The sequence below is a fragment of the Galeopterus variegatus genome, unplaced genomic scaffold, assembly GCF_000696425.1.
Source record: "Galeopterus variegatus unplaced genomic scaffold, G_variegatus-3.0.2 Scaffold195, whole genome shotgun sequence".
In the NCBI taxonomy this organism is placed as follows: domain Eukaryota; kingdom Metazoa; phylum Chordata; class Mammalia; order Dermoptera; family Cynocephalidae; genus Galeopterus; species Galeopterus variegatus.
In genome coordinates this window covers 408362-425462 of record NW_007726306.1, presented here as the reverse complement: position 1 = coordinate 425462, position 17101 = coordinate 408362, and the positions used below count along the sequence as shown (strand labels likewise).

The 17101-nt window shown below is 41.6% G+C and overlaps 1 protein-coding gene across 3 annotated transcripts in view; it reads left to right on the top strand.

Moving 5' to 3' along the window:
• ABAT (4-aminobutyrate aminotransferase) overlaps positions 1 to 17101 on the top strand; it is a 102274-nt gene that overhangs the window by 48627 nt on the left and 36546 nt on the right. For all 3 annotated transcript variants that reach the window (XM_008565101.1, XM_008565104.1, XM_008565111.1), the window contains exons 2-5: positions 4719 to 4835; positions 13187 to 13284; positions 15373 to 15402; positions 16791 to 16908. In XM_008565101.1, coding sequence (XP_008563323.1) covers positions 4766 to 4835; positions 13187 to 13284; positions 15373 to 15402; positions 16791 to 16908 — 316 coding nt within the window. In that variant the 5' untranslated portion in view covers positions 4719 to 4765. The remainder of the gene's footprint in view (positions 1 to 4718; positions 4836 to 13186; positions 13285 to 15372; positions 15403 to 16790; positions 16909 to 17101) is intronic.

Genomic DNA, 17101 nt, shown 5'->3' with positions numbered 1-17101 from the left:
TCTGGTCCACCATCCGCATTTTACACATGAGAAAACAGGCCAGGAGAGGTGTGTTTTTGGTTCCTGAGCCAAACGAGGGTGGTGGTGGACAATCCATGTATGTGAAGACTTGAGATTTCAGGGGAGGGGGATATTACTGTTAAATTGTCGTGTTGACATGAATTGCAGATCTGCTTACAAACTTTAATATGAATCCTTAGACCCACCTTGAAAGGCAAATGTTATTGTCCCCCTTTTTGCAGCTCAGGCAAATTAAGTTCATTCAACCCATAAATTAACCCCAGCAACTGTCCTGTGCTCTGGATTACTGCAGGGAACAAGAAAAACTTGATCCACACTCTCAGGGTTTACATTTTTCTGAGCAATTAGAGAGTTTTTTAATCAGGAGAGCGATGAGTGATGAATTCTCCTTGAAAAGGCTGGGGACCTAGTAGAAAATGGATAGGAGAGCAAGAGAGGAAGCCAAGAGACCATTTATGGTGTCATGGCCCTCATCCAGGTGAGAGATGATGGCAACGTGGACGAGAGCGGGTGAAGGACGTGCCCCCAGGCAGAGAGTCCCCCAAGACCCCTGGACACCCAGCTCTCTGCTGTAACCATAGGTGCTTTGGGCATCTGTACTGGAGAAAGGGAGCCTTCTCTTGTGGCCGGCTTGCCTCTGAGGTTCTCTAGAGCAAGTCCACGGGGGAGAGTCTGCCCCTCTGTGGGACCCCTTTCCTTGGTGACTCCAAGGACGTCCGTGGATCTCAGACCATGGGCCTGTAGAATCGTGACTGCATCTTCAGCAGAAAGCATAAAAGAGAGGAGCCAGTCAGAGACAGAGTAAACTCAACTGTCTTGAGTACCTATGACCCACTAGGCTGTTGACATCTAATTCCCAGCACAACCCTGCAGTGAGGAGACATCCCTGTCCCCATTCCACAAATAAGGAAACTGAGGCTCCGAGCGTGTTTGTAAGTTTTGCCCTGTTACACAAGTACATAGGACAGAGCAGTAGTTTGGACCCAAGCTTTATATTCCAAAGCCCAAGCTCAATGCCAGCTCCATGAACAAAACATATGTCTTTACTATCTATTATGGTGCACATGGCAGACATTACTAATCTATCACAGCTCTTTTTCCCTCGAAGCCTTAAAGAGGCCATAAAATCTTTCAGCTCACTGCTCCAAATAGTCAGTGCCCTTTCATTAGCACTGGCATGTGAGGTGACATTTGTTTGCCATGCCAACACTGCACAGAACCCAGCAAAGTAGCTTCTCCCCTTAATTTGGGTCTTCTAGCTCCTGGCCTAGAGGCAGTATGAGAAAATCCATGGAGTAAGTGAGTTCTAGACCTGTCTCTCTGTGACACTGAGCACCAACAGCACAGTCATCATCATCATCATCATCATCAGTAGTAACTTTGTGCCAAACACAGCATGCAACTTAACTCATTTAACCCTATAAGAAGCCAAGAGGCAGGAACAATTACTGTCCTGCATTTTACAGGTGGGGAAACTGAGGCAGGCCACTAGAATGTACGGAGAAGAAATTCATCTTGGTCTTGTTCACCATTCATCACTAGCACGCATGCATAGTGCCTGGCACATCACAGGGGTGCCATAATACCTATTAAGTGAATGAATGAAGCAAACAGGTTAAATGACAAACTTGGGGTCACACAGCCTGTAGCAGGTAGGACACACAGCCCCGTATGATCAGAGCACGTCATTACTCCATACGCCCTTCTCTGGTCCTCTCTCCCCATCTACAAAAGAAGAGGGCCAACTTTATAATTCTCTGTTTTATCTTTATTTTTTCTATTGAGGTAAAGATAACAAAATTAGCCATAAATTTTGTTGGATAGAAGGAGAGCCATTTTATTTATTTATTTAATTTTTGATGATACATATTTATGGAGTATGAAGTTGACTATTTGTCTACAGTATGCGGATGTGATGATCAGTGATCAGATCAATATTATTAACATGTTCATCATTACAAATCATAATTACTCTTTGTGTCCCTTACCCAATTACTCCCTAAACCTCTCCCCTCCCCCTTTCCCACCTCTAGTAACTATGAGTCTGTTCTCTCCTCTCTGTCTGTTCAGCATTTTATTGTGGTCTTCCTTCCTTCCTTCCTTCCCTCCCTTCCTTCCTTCCTTCCTTCCTTCCTTCCTTCCTTCCTTCCTTCCTTCCTTTCCATTAACCATTTTAAATGAATAATTAAGTGCCTTTTACTACATTCACAGTGTTGTGCAGCCATCACGACTATCTAGTTCTAGAATTTGTCATGACCCCAAACAAAGGCCCCTGACCCATTAAGCAGTCAGTTCCTATTTCCTCTCCCCCAGCCCCTGGCAACTACTCATCTGTTTTCTGCCTCTGTGAATTTACCTACTCTTAAGGTTTCATACATATGGATTCATACAATATGTGGCCTTTTATATCTGGCTTTTCTGACTCAGCATAATGTCACTGTGCACCTGAATCCTTGACTGTCATATTACACCTCTGAGCATGTGCCTCCCCCCCCACTTTTTTCTTTGGCTTCTGAAGTCTCCTAACATTTGGAGGTGATACATCCCTGGTATCATAACCCCTACCAGAATTAATCTCTTCCTGTTCCCATAGCACTTGCTCATATCAGTAAAGTAGTCATGTTTCCATTCTGTCTTGTACAGGATTTGTTGTTGACAGTGAAATAGGATATGTTTATATATATGTAGTATATATTTACAGGACAAGTATACGTATACATTTATGTATGTATTTTGCTCGGTTATTTTCAGAACATATTGACGTGTTAGATAAAGCAGCCTAGTACATTAAATTCTCCCATTTTTTCCCCTCACAGTCCTCTGCCACTAAATTATGAGCTTCAGAAAGAGAGCAGCGTTTTATCCATCTTAGTTTCTCCTGTACCTAAATGATACAGTGCCTTTCCTATAACAGGTGCCTAATTGACTTTTGTTGATTGTATTAGTGGGCGAGAGAGAGTGAATGAAAGACACTAACTTCCCCGATTGTTTGAAATATATTGTGCTAAGAATTAATGTCTGACAGAGATCAGGTTTTGTTAGAAGGTCAATTTCAACTGCAGGCCACCGAAATGTCACCGACGTGTATTTTCCCCCGTGTGACATTTTGTAATTGAAAGTGTGTGGGTGTGGCTCTCACTTCTGCAGAGTATTCAAATGTTAATGTGTGAGTTCTCCAAGATTCTTGAATTTTCAAAAACACGTTTAATGGAAATTGAATTGTGTGATGTCCCACTGCTCCTGTTTGAGACAAATGGTTTTAAGCAAGAGGGAGCAACTGCTCTTTCTGCATAGTTACTGTGTTGCTAAATTAACAGGCTTGCACTGAGTTGGATATACTGGAATAGATAAAAAAGAAATCCATTGAGTTATCAAGAAAAGAGTATGGTTAATTCTCAGTTAATTTATGGTCACACTTTCCAAACCCACGTTTTCGCAAAAAAAAATTTCCTCTGGGAAAAAGCAGTAAACTTCGTTCTCTGAACTACATCATTGATTCATCAAGCCCTGTATCTACTACAGCTAGGTGTTTTGTAGTTAGCTTAATTAATTAATATGTTGCAACTAGTAAAAGAAAGGGCTTTGGGATTAGACAGTCCCAGTCAGTTCTAAGACCAAATACCCTAATTCCTCTGAGCTTCCATTTCCTCATCTGAAATGGGGAGATCCCCTACTTTGCTGGATGGTTGAGTACATTGAGGGGGATAATGTACCGTTCAGAACATCTCACCCAGCAACCTCATACCACAGCCGCTTCCACCCAGGAGGAACCAGCTAGAGCGTCTCTCTAGAGCACAGCACAGCCGGTTCTGGGATCCAGATCCCCCATCAGTAGGGAAGAGACACAGTTACAGAAGGAATTGCTGACCCGGAAGCCTTTCTCCTTAGCCCCCTCCTGCAGCACCAAGAGGAAGAGACATTGTTACTCCCAATGTGTGCCCAAGATTGGGGGCTGATCAGTCAGATACTCTAACCATGATATTAGCTGGGACTCTGTTTGCAAGCAACAGGAACCTACTCAAGGAAGTGCAAGCAAGGAAAAAAAAAAAAAGGAGGGGTGTGTGAGAGAGAATCCACACACCTGTGAAATGGCAGCTGAGGACCTTGACTCCCTGGGGCTGTGTAGGGTGACCATCCCAGTTTACCCAGGACTGTTCTGGTTTCAAGATGGAAAGTCACACATCCTAGGAATCAGTCATTTGTCTCACACTGGGACAGTTGGTCATGCCGTGACTGTACAGCTTCCAAAATGGGCCACCATCACTCCACTGGATGGCAAGGACTCCTGGACAGCCTAATGACCGGTATTGCATGTGAGACCAGGGGAGAGAGACCTCCCAGCTGGTCGCCGTGAGGTTTAAGTTGCCATCTGAGTCCTTCCCTCTTGCAGAGCACAGGGTTGTCTCACTTATAGAGGGATCTTGAACCAACTCTGTCCCCTTTCTCTGTTTTCCCACCTGGAAAATGGGCATAATAATTCTACATGGGGTATGGTAAAGGCCAAATGAAATGCATATGAATTAAAGTATGTATTCAGTGTAATATATGATCTGAGTAAAGTGTATATTCAGTGTAAAAGCAAAGGATTTGATGTCAGAAGAACCTTCTCCACTAAGTGGGGAAATGGCAGGAGGGGATACTTGGTCAACAGGAGAGCCGTCTTCATGGCCTAAGTCTGAATTTCTGGTTTCTTTCAGGTTACAGTTAGTGAAGGGGTCTCTCTCTGTTCCTGAAGGAGGGGGCCATGGCCTCCATGCTGCTGGCCCGGCGGCTGGTCTGCAGCTTCCAGGCCAACCACCGCCTGCTCGTGCCCGGTAAGCCCTGGGGGGTCTTGGCAAGAACTGGTCCTAATGGAGACACTATCGGACTAGGGATTCCTGGGCTGTAAGAGTCCTTGATGATAAAGGAACCAGGCAGCTAGTACTTCTGGGGCTGTTCCAGTACCACCCATAAAACTATCACCATCATCACCCTCTTCCTATCTCTCATCTCTGCCATGTGCTCCTGTCCTTGCAGTACAGCTCTTGCATGTGGGAAGGGAGCTGGTCCATCCTGCAGTCACTCTGTCTGCATGTGGGAGTAGCCTCTGCAGCCAGAAGGGCCCAGGCTATCCCCAAAGGGACCACTGGGGAAAACACACAGCTGGGGTTGCTGCCAATGAAAGCCATAAAAATCTCTGTTGTTGACCTAAAAGCCAACTGTGCTTCCAGGGCACTGGACAGGAGACACTATCCCTGGAAAGTCCCCCCCGCCCCCACTTGGCCACCAGCACCAGCTCCTCCTGACCCCTGCCTTGCAGTTTCTCTCATATAGTCCTCTTCTCTCTGCCTCTCTGCCCTGCCCATGATCAGGCAGTGTAGCCAAGTGAGCCTCGCCAGTAAGCGCCCTGCTTCCACGACCACACTGAGACCTCCCTCTCAGTAGTCCCACGAAGCAGGCACCAGTGAATCCCATTTTACAGGTGAGAACACTTGAGGCTCAGAGAAGCAAAGTCATTTGCCCAAGGTCACCCGGCCACTTAAACACGAGTCTGCCTGGCTGCAAACGCTGAGTTAATAGCTCTCCTCTGTGCTCCTCTGTTCGCCTCTGTGCAGCTCTGGGAGAGAGCTTGGCTCCCAAGAGCCTTCCTTTGGACACCCTGGGATTGGCTTCCTGCAGAGACATCACTAGCCCTGGCTCTGGCTTGGCTGTGAAATAGGTTTAGAAAGATCAGTGCACCTCCAGTGTGTCCCCAGTTTCTTCGGAGCCTCTGTGCTTGTCACTATGGTGTCCCTGTAGTGTTGTAGGCCCTGTCTGCCATCTGGAGACAAACTGCTAGCCCTGTCCTGGGTTTGCATGTTGAATGCTACTGTCTATATCCCAAGAGAGGAGGGCTAGCCAGTTAGCTCAGTTGATTAAGACAGCCTTGTAATCCCAAGGTCACTGGTTCCCTGAACCAGCCAGCCGCCAAGAATAAATAAAAATGAAAAAAATCTATTCTGGGGTGGTAAAGAGCAGGAGCATTCACTCCTCTCCCAGGAGTATCAGCAGGCTTTATTTTAAAATAAATGTTTTAGGCTGGCTGGTTAGCTCAGCTGGTTAGAGTATAGCCTTGTCACACCAAGGTCAAGGGTTTGGATCCCCATACCGGCCAGCCGCCAAAAGAGAAAAAAACCCTATAAAATAAATGTTTTATTTTGGAATAATTTTAAATTTATAGAGATGTTGCAAAGATAGTACAGAGAGATCCCACGTGACTCTCTCTAGTTTTCCCCATGGCTAGCATCTTGCGTCACCAGGTTGCTTTTGTCACAATTAAGAATCTGACCTTGGTACATTACTGTTAACCAAACTCCAGACTTCTATTCGGATTTCACCAGTTTTTCCCTTAATGCCTTTTTCTGTCCTGGGATCCAATCCAGGTTCCCACGTTACATTTAATTGTCATGTCTCCTTGGTCTCCTCTGGTCTGAGAAGGTCTCTCAGTCTTTCCTTATTCTTGACCTTGATAATTTTGAGGAGTTATCCATAGGTTTTGAGGTTTTGCTTTTATTTACATACAAGAGAAGCATATTAGTATTTACCCATAACTATGTTAGAATAAAACCAAAACGAGATTGATGCAGGTATGGTGTATTCCAAGCAGGAGAAAAAGTCATTGTCATGGAAGGGTCATTCATTCCATAGCTTATGCTGTTGTGCACCTACTATGTGCCCAATGCTGTGTCAGGTGCTGAGGATGCTCCCGTGAAAAGTGAGATGTGGCTCTGTGGGACTCCAGCCTGGTGGCACACGTGATGCCATCTTTGAAGGTCATCATCAAGGACATTTGAGCCCTCCCAAGGAGACAACATGGAAAGAGCACTCGATAAGACTTGTATGAGCTGGGGCTACGGGCTTCACCACATATCAGCCAAGTGAGCCTAACCAATAGATGGAACTTCTCCTAGCCTCAGTTTTCTTTTTTTTTTGTCTTTTTTCGTGTCCGGCAACGGATCGCAACCCTCAGTGTCGCGCCCGTACCGGACCGGGACCGGCAACGGGATCGCAACCCTCGGTGTTGCACCCACACCTCGCTCAGCCAGTGAGCGGGAACCAGTCTGTATGTGGGATCCGAACCCTCGGCGGGAGCGCCGCCGCGCTCCCAAGCAGCGCACTGTAGCAGTGCGCCACCGGGCCGGCCCCTAGCCTCAGTTTTCTCATAAGGAAAGTGAGGATAGTAATAATATCCTTCCTATTTTGCAGATTTCTTCCATCAGAAGAAATGGTTCATGTGAGAGCATTTCATTTATATTTGCAATAAGATGGGAAGTGTCCTAATTCCCCCCTTTATTTCCTTATTATTATTATTATTATTATTATTTTTTTATTTTTATTTTTTGGCAGCTAGCCAGTTTGGGGATCCAAACCCTCGACCTTGGTGTTATAACACCATGCTCTAACCAACTAAGCTAACCGACCAGGCCTTAATTCCCATTATTCAAGCATGGAAATGGAGACATAATGAAAAAAAAAAAGGAAATTCTTTAGTCACCCTATGTATATACGTATCAAAACTTCAGATTGTACCCCATAAGCATGTACAATTACAATGTGTCAATTAAAATTTTTTTAGAAAGAAAGAAATAACAACAAGGTCATGGGTTTAGATCCTCATACTGGCCAGCCACCAAAAAATAACATAAAATAAATTTTTAAAAAAGTAGTTCCAACGGGTTCAGATCCCCATACTGGCCAACTGCCAAAAAAAAAAAAAAAAAAAAAAAAAGGTAGTTCCAGTAAAATGACATCATCCTTTAAATTAATACTGTGAATTTAAATGTTATAGAGTATACGTTTGCTAGTGTTTCTTATATGTTGCTTTATACCTGTATAAGAGCTATAAGTGGAAGGAGTTATAACTGATCTTATGTTAGCACATAATAAAAGTAATTTAAGTAAAAAAAAAAGGAAATTTCTAAATCACAGAGTTCCTTACCTGTGCATTTTCTTGGCTGGAGTTGGATCTTTGGCACATTTGTGCCAGATTTAGAAAATCATACAGTGACATTTTTTTTTTCTTTTCTTTTGGCCCATCAATTTGGCATTTCTAGTATACTTTATATAGGGGAGTTTTTTGGTTTTTTTTTTAAACACCAAAACACAGTTTTGGGGTTGGCTGGTTAACTCAGTTGGTTAGAGTGCATTGTTGCAACACCAAGGTCAAGTGTTTGGATCCCCATACCGATCAGCCACCAAATATAAGTCAACAAATCAATAAAACATGGTGTTGGCAAAGATACAGGGATATGTGTATTCTCATACACTGCTGATAGGCAAGTAGCAACAGGGGGATGGTTTAAAAATGACAGAAATTACAGCTTCCTTTTAGCCCATCACACCTCCATAAGGTAAAGGAAAGTGAGACTCAGAGAAATTAATTTGCCCAGAGTTACAGGGCTAGCAAATAGCTGAGCCAGTCTGCCTCCAGGACTGGCACCAATCCAGATATTAGTTATCTGCTGCCACATATCAAATACCCCCAAACTTAGTAGCTCAAGAGCATATATGTTTATTGTCTCACAGTTTCTGTGGATCAGGAATCTAGGGGTGGCTTAGCTGCATCCTCTGGCTCAAGTTCTGCTATTAGGGTGTAGTTGAGATGTCAGCTGGGGCTGCGGTCTCATCTGAAGGCTCAGCTTGAGGATCAAAGGATCCACTTCCAAGCTCACATACGTGGCCGTGGCTGGATTCAGTTCCTTGGGGACTGTCAGCCAGAGGCCACTCTCAGTTCCTTGATGCATGGACCTCTTCATAGAGCAATTCACAATGTGGCAGCTGCTTCCCCAGAGCAAGAGAGGGTGCCCCAAATGGAAGCCACAGCCCTCCTGACACACCTGCTGTGCTCAGATGCTTCTCCGTGATGTCTGCACCCATCAGATCACCATGAAGCCATGAAACATGGTGATAGTTAATGGCCTGAGACAGTGTTCCCAATGGCCTTGTTTCATGCCAAACTTTTTTTTTTTAAGTTCATAGTGTTATATCAGTAAATAGGGTGCAGCGACTGGAAGACTAGATGTCAAAGTAGTTATCTCTGGGTAGAAAATTTAAAGTGTTTTCTTTTTTCATGCTGCTTATTGGTATCATCCTCAGTGAGCATCCTATCAAAAAATAAGTGGGCTGAACACTTGCAGGACAAATCAGATTTTTTTTTTTTTAAAGATGACCGGTAAGGGGATCTTAACCCTTGGCTTGGTGTTGTCAGCACCATGCTCAGCCAGTGAGCAAACCGGCCATCCCTATATAGGATCCGAACCCCTGGCCTTGGTGTTATCAGGACCACACTCTCCCGAGTGAGCCATGGGCTGGCCCAGATCAGAGTTGTTTTTTTTTTTTTTTTTCTTAAAAAAAAAGAAAAGCAGAGCAAACAACTCCAGTTGGGACTTGACCTTGACTTTGGCCAGGCTCACATACAGAAGCTTTGCTGTTTGGGAACGACATTAATTTATTACTCTCAGTCTAAAGATCAAGAGGCCATTAAAAACATTTGGTGGCTGCTTTATAGTTTAGAGTTAAAAATGGACTCTTTGGATGATATGGCCACTGATAACCATGAGCATCAGTGTCTGACCCAAAGGTCCAGGCTGGGTGGGCCATTTACCCACTGTATCCAGCCTTGTGTGTCAATGACACCCTCTTGTCTACTTGGGGTGCTATTTTATTCATGAATAAAAGTGCTGGATCATTCAATATTAATTCAAGCTTTTATTTTGTTTCTCTGTGTTTGTGATAATAATTTGCCTTTGGGAAAAGAAGGTTGTTTTGCTGCAAATGTTGTATTTCAAAGGCCAGCACTAGATGAGATCAAAGATAGTATGAGTTACATTCACAATATCTAGGAAAGAGGTTGAATGGGCAAATTTCCAGCTTAACCACTTGCTAGCTATGGGACCTTGGGCAAATGAATTAAATTTTCTGAGCCTCAGTGTCTTCTTCTGTAACACGAGCATAATAACATTTACCTCATAGGGGGTTGCAAGGATTAAATGAGATAATCCATGTAAATTGCTCAGGATAATTCCCGGTATGTTCCCACTAAGTGCTCAATACCCAGTGGACATCTGCTTTTGTGGCCTAATGTAAGAGATCCAAGAAAAGGTATCCTTGACCCTTCAAATTTTGTTCTGTTCTCTTTTGGTATGTGGCATTATATTTCATCATTAAGAGCATATTCATTGTAATGGTATTTGGTTATTTTCCTCTATAAAAAGCCAAAATTGAGATAGAGAAGCAAAAGCAGAAGTTGCACGGACCTGGGTTCCAATCCTGGCTCTGCAACTCATTAGCTGTGTGGCTTTGGGAAAGTCACTTAACCTCTGTGATCCTCATCTGTAAATGGGAACATTACCTTTCTCACAAGCGGGTTGTGGATTAATTAAAACAATAGATGGGAGTTTGCTACCTAGTACATAGTAAGGGCTAAATATGTGTTAATTTCCCCATCTTCCCCTTTCTGATAACACAGTTGCCCACAAACTTACCAGGCTCTGATTTTCAGGGTCTTTGCCCTGCAGTCCTTTACCCTCCACCATCCATCACTCACAAGACTTGGCACATGCTAAGAACTGATGTAGTTCTTGTGACAGACCCAGCTGCCTTGCACATGGCCCTCAGACCTCCTGTCTCGTGCCACGTTGATCCCAGCTCCCAGGGGCCAGTTCTCACCCTCTCTTTACCAGCTCTCTCTACCTCCCAGCTCCTGTTCACTCACAGTCCCGCCATCCCTCCTAACTGCAGCTCCACATGACCCCCCACACTCCCAATCATTTGTCTCAGGATTCACTGGGACCTGCAGCTCCCAGTGTGAACTGCCTTCATTCTTGGTATTTCCACTTTCTTATTCCCAAGATATCTGATTGCTACAATGCACTGTCAAGACATTTTCTGGAGAAAAGAATGGAGAACTTGTGCATCCTCACTTGAGAACAGCTTGCTAATTTCAAATTTTTCATTTCCCCCTTTACTGGACATAAAGAAAGATCACTGGTTAAGAGCCTATTTCTATCAAAATATGCATTCCTAGTTTTATGCAGATCTAGCTGGAATCATTGTTGTCCAGTAAGCCTGAGTTCTGGCCAAGGAAGAGATAAACAGTTTAGTGTACAAAAGTCATCGATATGTTCCATGACCTTTAATTCTCTTCTAATGGAATAAACTCTTTAGAAGCTGGCTGGTTAGCTCAGTTGGTTAGAGCATGACCCTGTAACACCAAGGTCAAGGGTTCAGGTCCCCATACCTGCCAGCTGCCAAAAATAAACCAAAAAAAAAGGAATTCCCCTTTTAAGATCAAACAGAAAATAGAAGTTGTTTTCTTCATTTCTTAAATAAGCGTAGTGCTGTATTTTAACTGGACTTTATGTCAAAAGGCTACATTGTAGTGCGTCATTAATTCAAAAACCTTCATTGATATTCAAAGCAATTATGGGAAATTAATAATGAAGTTAACCATTTTTTAATATCATGGCTTTGTATAGTTCTTTGGTTTGTTTTTTAAATCGTAGACTTTTTTTTTTTTTTTTAGCAGTTTTAGGTTTACAGAAAAATTGAGCAGAAAGTATGGAAAGTCCCTATACACCCCCTCACCCGGACCCTCAGTTTCACCAATTATTAATATCTCATATTAGTGTGGTACATTTGTTATAACTGATGAGCCAATATGGATACATTATTATTACCTAAATTCTATAGCTAACATTGGGGTTTACTCTTGGTATCGTATATTATATGGATTTGGACAAATGTATAGAATGGCTGTATCACCAGTATAATATTATGCTTTGTATATTTTGACAAGCTATTTGTGTGTGTGTTATGTGAGATCTTAACTTCTCTGAGCCTCAGTTTCCTCTCCTGTGTAATGGAGACAAAGTTACATATAAAAAGATGAACTGAGATCATGCATGTCATTTATATAAAGTGTCTACTAATTCCCTAGTTTGATACAATTATCAGTTGAGAGGAACTGACATTTCCCAACCAGCAAACACGTACCAGGAAGGTACAAGATAAGCGGTGACATTAAAGGGATTTTTAGGGGCTACTGGTTGTAAGTCCTTAAACTCTTATCTTGGATTCACTGCAGCTTGTCGTTCACCCTGGGATCGACAAGGCTTAGGCGTGGGGCTACCCTTAGTGTTTCAGCAAGATGCTGAGCTAAACAGCCTTTTGGGAACTCAAAACACCCTCTAGAAGTTTATTGCTATGCAAAAAGTGTCAAATCAGTTTCAAACAAATGACTCGTGACAAAAACTTTTTTTGTTGTTGTTGTTGTTGTTGTTGGCTGGCTGGTTCGGGCATCAAACCCTGGACCTTGGTGTAATCAGAAACACGTTGAAAAAACTTTTCTTTTTTTCCTTAACAAAAAAACATCTGTTATGTGGGGACCACCTGAATTTAGAAATTTGATCATTCCTTCCTGGGTGATTCTGGTCATCACAACTGGGGAAGCGTGTGCTACTGGCATCTTGTGGGTTGAGGCCAGGGATGCTAATAAACATTCTGTAGTGCACAGGACAGCCCCACAACACAGAATTATCTAGCCCAAAATGTCAGTTTGAGAAACTCTGGTCTATGTAGACATTTGGGTATAGATTAAATTTTTACAAGATTTGGATAATTTTTATAATCTGATTTTTCACATGCTAATACAGTAGTCCATAAATATTTGAAATTTCTACCTTGAAACAATTAATGGGTGCATAATATTCCGTGAAATGATTGACCATTTCATATTCTACTAAGCTACCTTCCAGTGTTGGACATTTAGGTTGTTCCTCTTTATTATTGTTATACACAATACTACAATGAATATTTTTGAGCTACTTTTTTTTGCTTTGGCCTCATTATTTTCTTAGGATGAAGAAAGTCCTAAAACAGCAAATTCTCAGTTAAATAAGCATCAGCTTATTGTCACACCAGTAGACAGAAGTATGCCTGTTTGCCTACATCTATGCTGATGCTGGGTTTTCCCATTTTAAAAAAATCTGCAGTGTCCTTGTAGTGGACACAGTGTTCCAGGGTAGTCTGGCTGGGATGGATTGAGGTTCCGGCACCAGCTCTGTTGGGGACATTGAGCTTCTGTTAGGGCAGACTCCTCATTATGTCTGCTGTCATCAGTGATTCTCATCATCTTTGTTTACTGCAGGATCCAGACACATCAGTCAAGCTGCAGCCAAAGTTGATGTTGAATTTGATTATGATGGGCCTCTGATGAAGACAGAAGTCCCAGGACCTAGATCTCGGGTGAGTGAAGCACCCCTGAGTGGTGTGTTTTAGAAAAGAGAAGAAAAGGACATAGCTTGCAAGAACACAGCCAAGCTGAAGGACTGTATTGTTAGCTGCTTTCAGATAGCTCACTACTAGAGATCTGGGATGTTAAACTAGGCTGTTTGGCCGTAACAGGTCAAAGACAGCTTCACAGAGGAGATGTATCTGCTATCCATTGCCACAATAATGCTGCATAACAAATAATCCCCAAAACCTCAGTAGCATACAGCATACAGATTGCATATGCATCTAGGGTTAAATGGAGGTTCGGTAGGCAGCTCACTGGGCTCACCTATATGCCTGGGGGATGGCCAGTTGTCAGGTGATCTAGGGTAGGCTTGTCTTTGGTGACTGCAGTGACTTGACTCTGCTCCATGTGTCTCTCATCCTCCAGCTGGCTAGACTGGGCTTGTTCTTATGGCGATAGCAGAGATGCACAAAAGCAAGAGAGAAGCATGCTGTAGGTCTCTTGAGGCCTGTATTCCACACCAGCTGTCATCACTTCCACCTCATTCTGTTGGCAAAAACAAGTCACATAGCTTGCTTAGAGTCCAGAGGCAAGGGATGGATAGAACTTCCAACCAATAGTGGAAGAATATGGCAATGTTATATGGCACATGGCCTGGATATCAAATGCACTTGAACTTGATCTTGGAGGATAAGGAGGAGGAATTTGACAGAGGACATTCTGTTCTAGGCAAGGAGATGGCATTGTAAACCTTTTTAATGAAGGTTTATGTTTTTCTTTGCATATTTTGCAGATTTTTTTATCTACAGTGTCAGTTTTTTACTGCCAAAAGATACTCCTTTTGTCATTGCACCTATTTTATAAATCCAGAAATCTTTGTACTATTGTAAATGATTTTAGTTATTTTGGATAGTGTTTTGCTAACAAAAGGAGAGACTTTTTTCATGCATATTTCTGTTGAGGGGTGGGTTATAAGTCAGTAGTAGTAAAATACTTGGAATAACTTTGCATACTCTTGTCATTAATTTTATTTTGTATTTTTTTGTGGAAATATGTCATTTTATGACACTAATTGCCAAACTTTATTTTATGTCGAATATTTTTGGAGCTGAAATCTTTGTTATATGAAAGCAACTAGTTTCTAATTCCTAGTATCTATAGAGTTCCACAAGTGGTTTATGGAGTGTTTGGACTGTAATTATAAATGACTCTGATATGCAAATTAATATTTTCAACTTATTTTATTTTATATTTTTAATGGGGTGCTAAAGCTTTTTGGGGGGAGCAGCTGGCTGGTACAGGGATCTGAACCCTCGACCTTGGTGTTACAAGGCAGTGTTCTAACCAACTGAGCTAACCGGCCAGCCCTAAGGCCTTTTTTTTTCCTACATAAAAAAAGAGCCCATGTTTTTATGGACACTAAATGAATACTTTCAGCTTACCTTTTTTTGTTAAGTATTTTAGTTTATTTTATCTTCCAGGGGTCTAACTGTCCAGTCTATCTGTTGTACTGATAATTAAGCTGTGTAATGGAATTGTTTCCTGCCAACTACAGTCATGCATCGCATAATGGTTCAGTCAACAACAGACCACATATACAATAGTTGGTCCCATATGATTACAATGAATCTTAAAAATTTCTATCACCTAGTGACTTCGTAGCTGACATAAAGTCCTAGCCCAATGCATTACTCAAGGAGGAGCAATAGGCTATACCACATAGCCTAGGTGTGTAATAGGCTATATCATCTAGGTTTGTGTAAGCACATTTGATTATGTTAACACAATGACAAAATCGCCTGATATGCATTTCTCAGAATGTATCTCTGTTATTAAGTGACACATGACTGTATTTATATTAACCAACTAAAATATTCATAATATTGTTAACTAACTAATAAACTATTAAGTTATTGGCAAGAGAGAAAAAAAATAAAGCTCCAAGACTTGGGAAGATATGAAAGATTTTTTGATTTTTTTTTTTTTTGCGACTGTCTGGTACAGGGATTGAACCCTGAAGACATGAAAGATTTTAAACTATTTTGGCAAGAGTGTGTCCTTGCTATACATAACATTTTTGTTCTTCTTGCCTGCAGGAGTTAATGAAACAGCTGAATATAATTCAGGTAAGTGTGGATGAGTTAGCATTCCTTCTATTGCCTCTTTATTACAATTTAGCTAAGAGATGGATGCTTCACCTCTGCTCGTTCTTTTAAAAAATGTAGTTGACTTTTGCCCTGAACCTTTTTTCTAATATTTCATGTGATTTCTCCTTTGTCCCATTGGTTATTTATGTGTTGTTTAATTTCCACATTTGTGTATTCCCCAAATTTCTTTCTGATACTGATTTCTAGTTTAATTCCATCGTGGTTGGAAAACATACTTTGTGTAATTTCAATACTTTAAAATTTATTGAGGCTTTTTTAATCACCTGGCATATGGTCTTTCCTGAAGAATGTTCCATATGCAGTAGAAAAGAATGTCTATTCTGCTGTTGTTGGGGGAGTGTTCTATAGATATTTGTTAATCTAGTTGCTTTTAGAGTGTTGTTGAAGTCTTCTATTTCCTCGCTAATCTTCTGCCTAGTTTTCCTACCCATCACTGAATGCCAGGTATTGAAGTCTCCAACTATTACTATAGAACTGTTTTTTTTCTTCAATTCTATTTGTTTTTGCTTTGCGTATTTTAGGGCTCTGTTGTTAGGTGCAAGTATGTTTATAATTGTCATATCTTCTTAGCAGATTGATCCTTTTATCATTATAAAAAGTCTCTATCTCTAGTAATATTTTTTGTTTTATAGTCTATTTTGTCTGATACTGGTATAAGCTCTTCTAACTTTTCTATGGTTGCTGTGTGCAATCAGATATCATTTTCCATCCTTTTACTTTCAACCTATTTGTATTATTGAATCTAAAGTGTGTTTCCTGTAAGCAGCATATAGTTGGTTGTTTTTATCCAGTCTCACATCCTTTACTTTTGACTGGATTGTTTAATCCATTCACAATTAATGTTATTATTGATGTGGTTGTACTTAAGACTGCCATTTTACTTTTCGTTCTCTAGATGTCTTGTGTCTTTTTTGTTCCTCTCTTCCTTTTTTACTGTTTTTTGGTTTTGTTTTTGTTTTGGCATTAAGTGAATGTTTTCTAATGTAATGTTTTCATTTCTTTAATGACTACTATATATCTTTTAGTTTTCTTAGTGGTTGCTCTAAGGCTTACCGTGTCAGAATCTACTTCAGATTTATATCTCAACCTTTTTCATGGTGATATATAAAACCCATACAGAAAAATTTATAAGATACAAAATCACAACTTAATGATCTATTATAAAGCAAACTGCCCATGTTACTATGCCCAGAGCAAAAAATACAACATTGCCAGCACCCACAGATACACCATATGTTCATAGAATGGGCAGGACATGGTTTACTTCATCAATTCAAGCTTAATCCTAAAAGACTAAGAATCTAGGGAGTTGCAATGAACCTGAGTCAGTCTCTTCTTCCCCAAAGAATGCAGAAGCTGTTCATTTTTTCTGCAATTATGAAGAGAGCCGAGGCAATTACCTGGTTGATGTGGATGGCAACCGAATGCTGGATCTTTATTCCCAGATCTCCTCTGTTCCCATAGGTAAGACCTGGCGAATCAGTCCTTGGGTGTAGCCTCTCTCTCTCTTTTCATCATGGCTATCCAGGCTTTATATGCTCCTCCCGGCAGGCACATCCCAGTGTGTTGCAAGACACTTACTTCAAAGGCAGGGAAGGGAAGGAGTGATGTGTAGAGGGTATATTACTAGGTATCTTATATGTCTTTTCTCATTTAC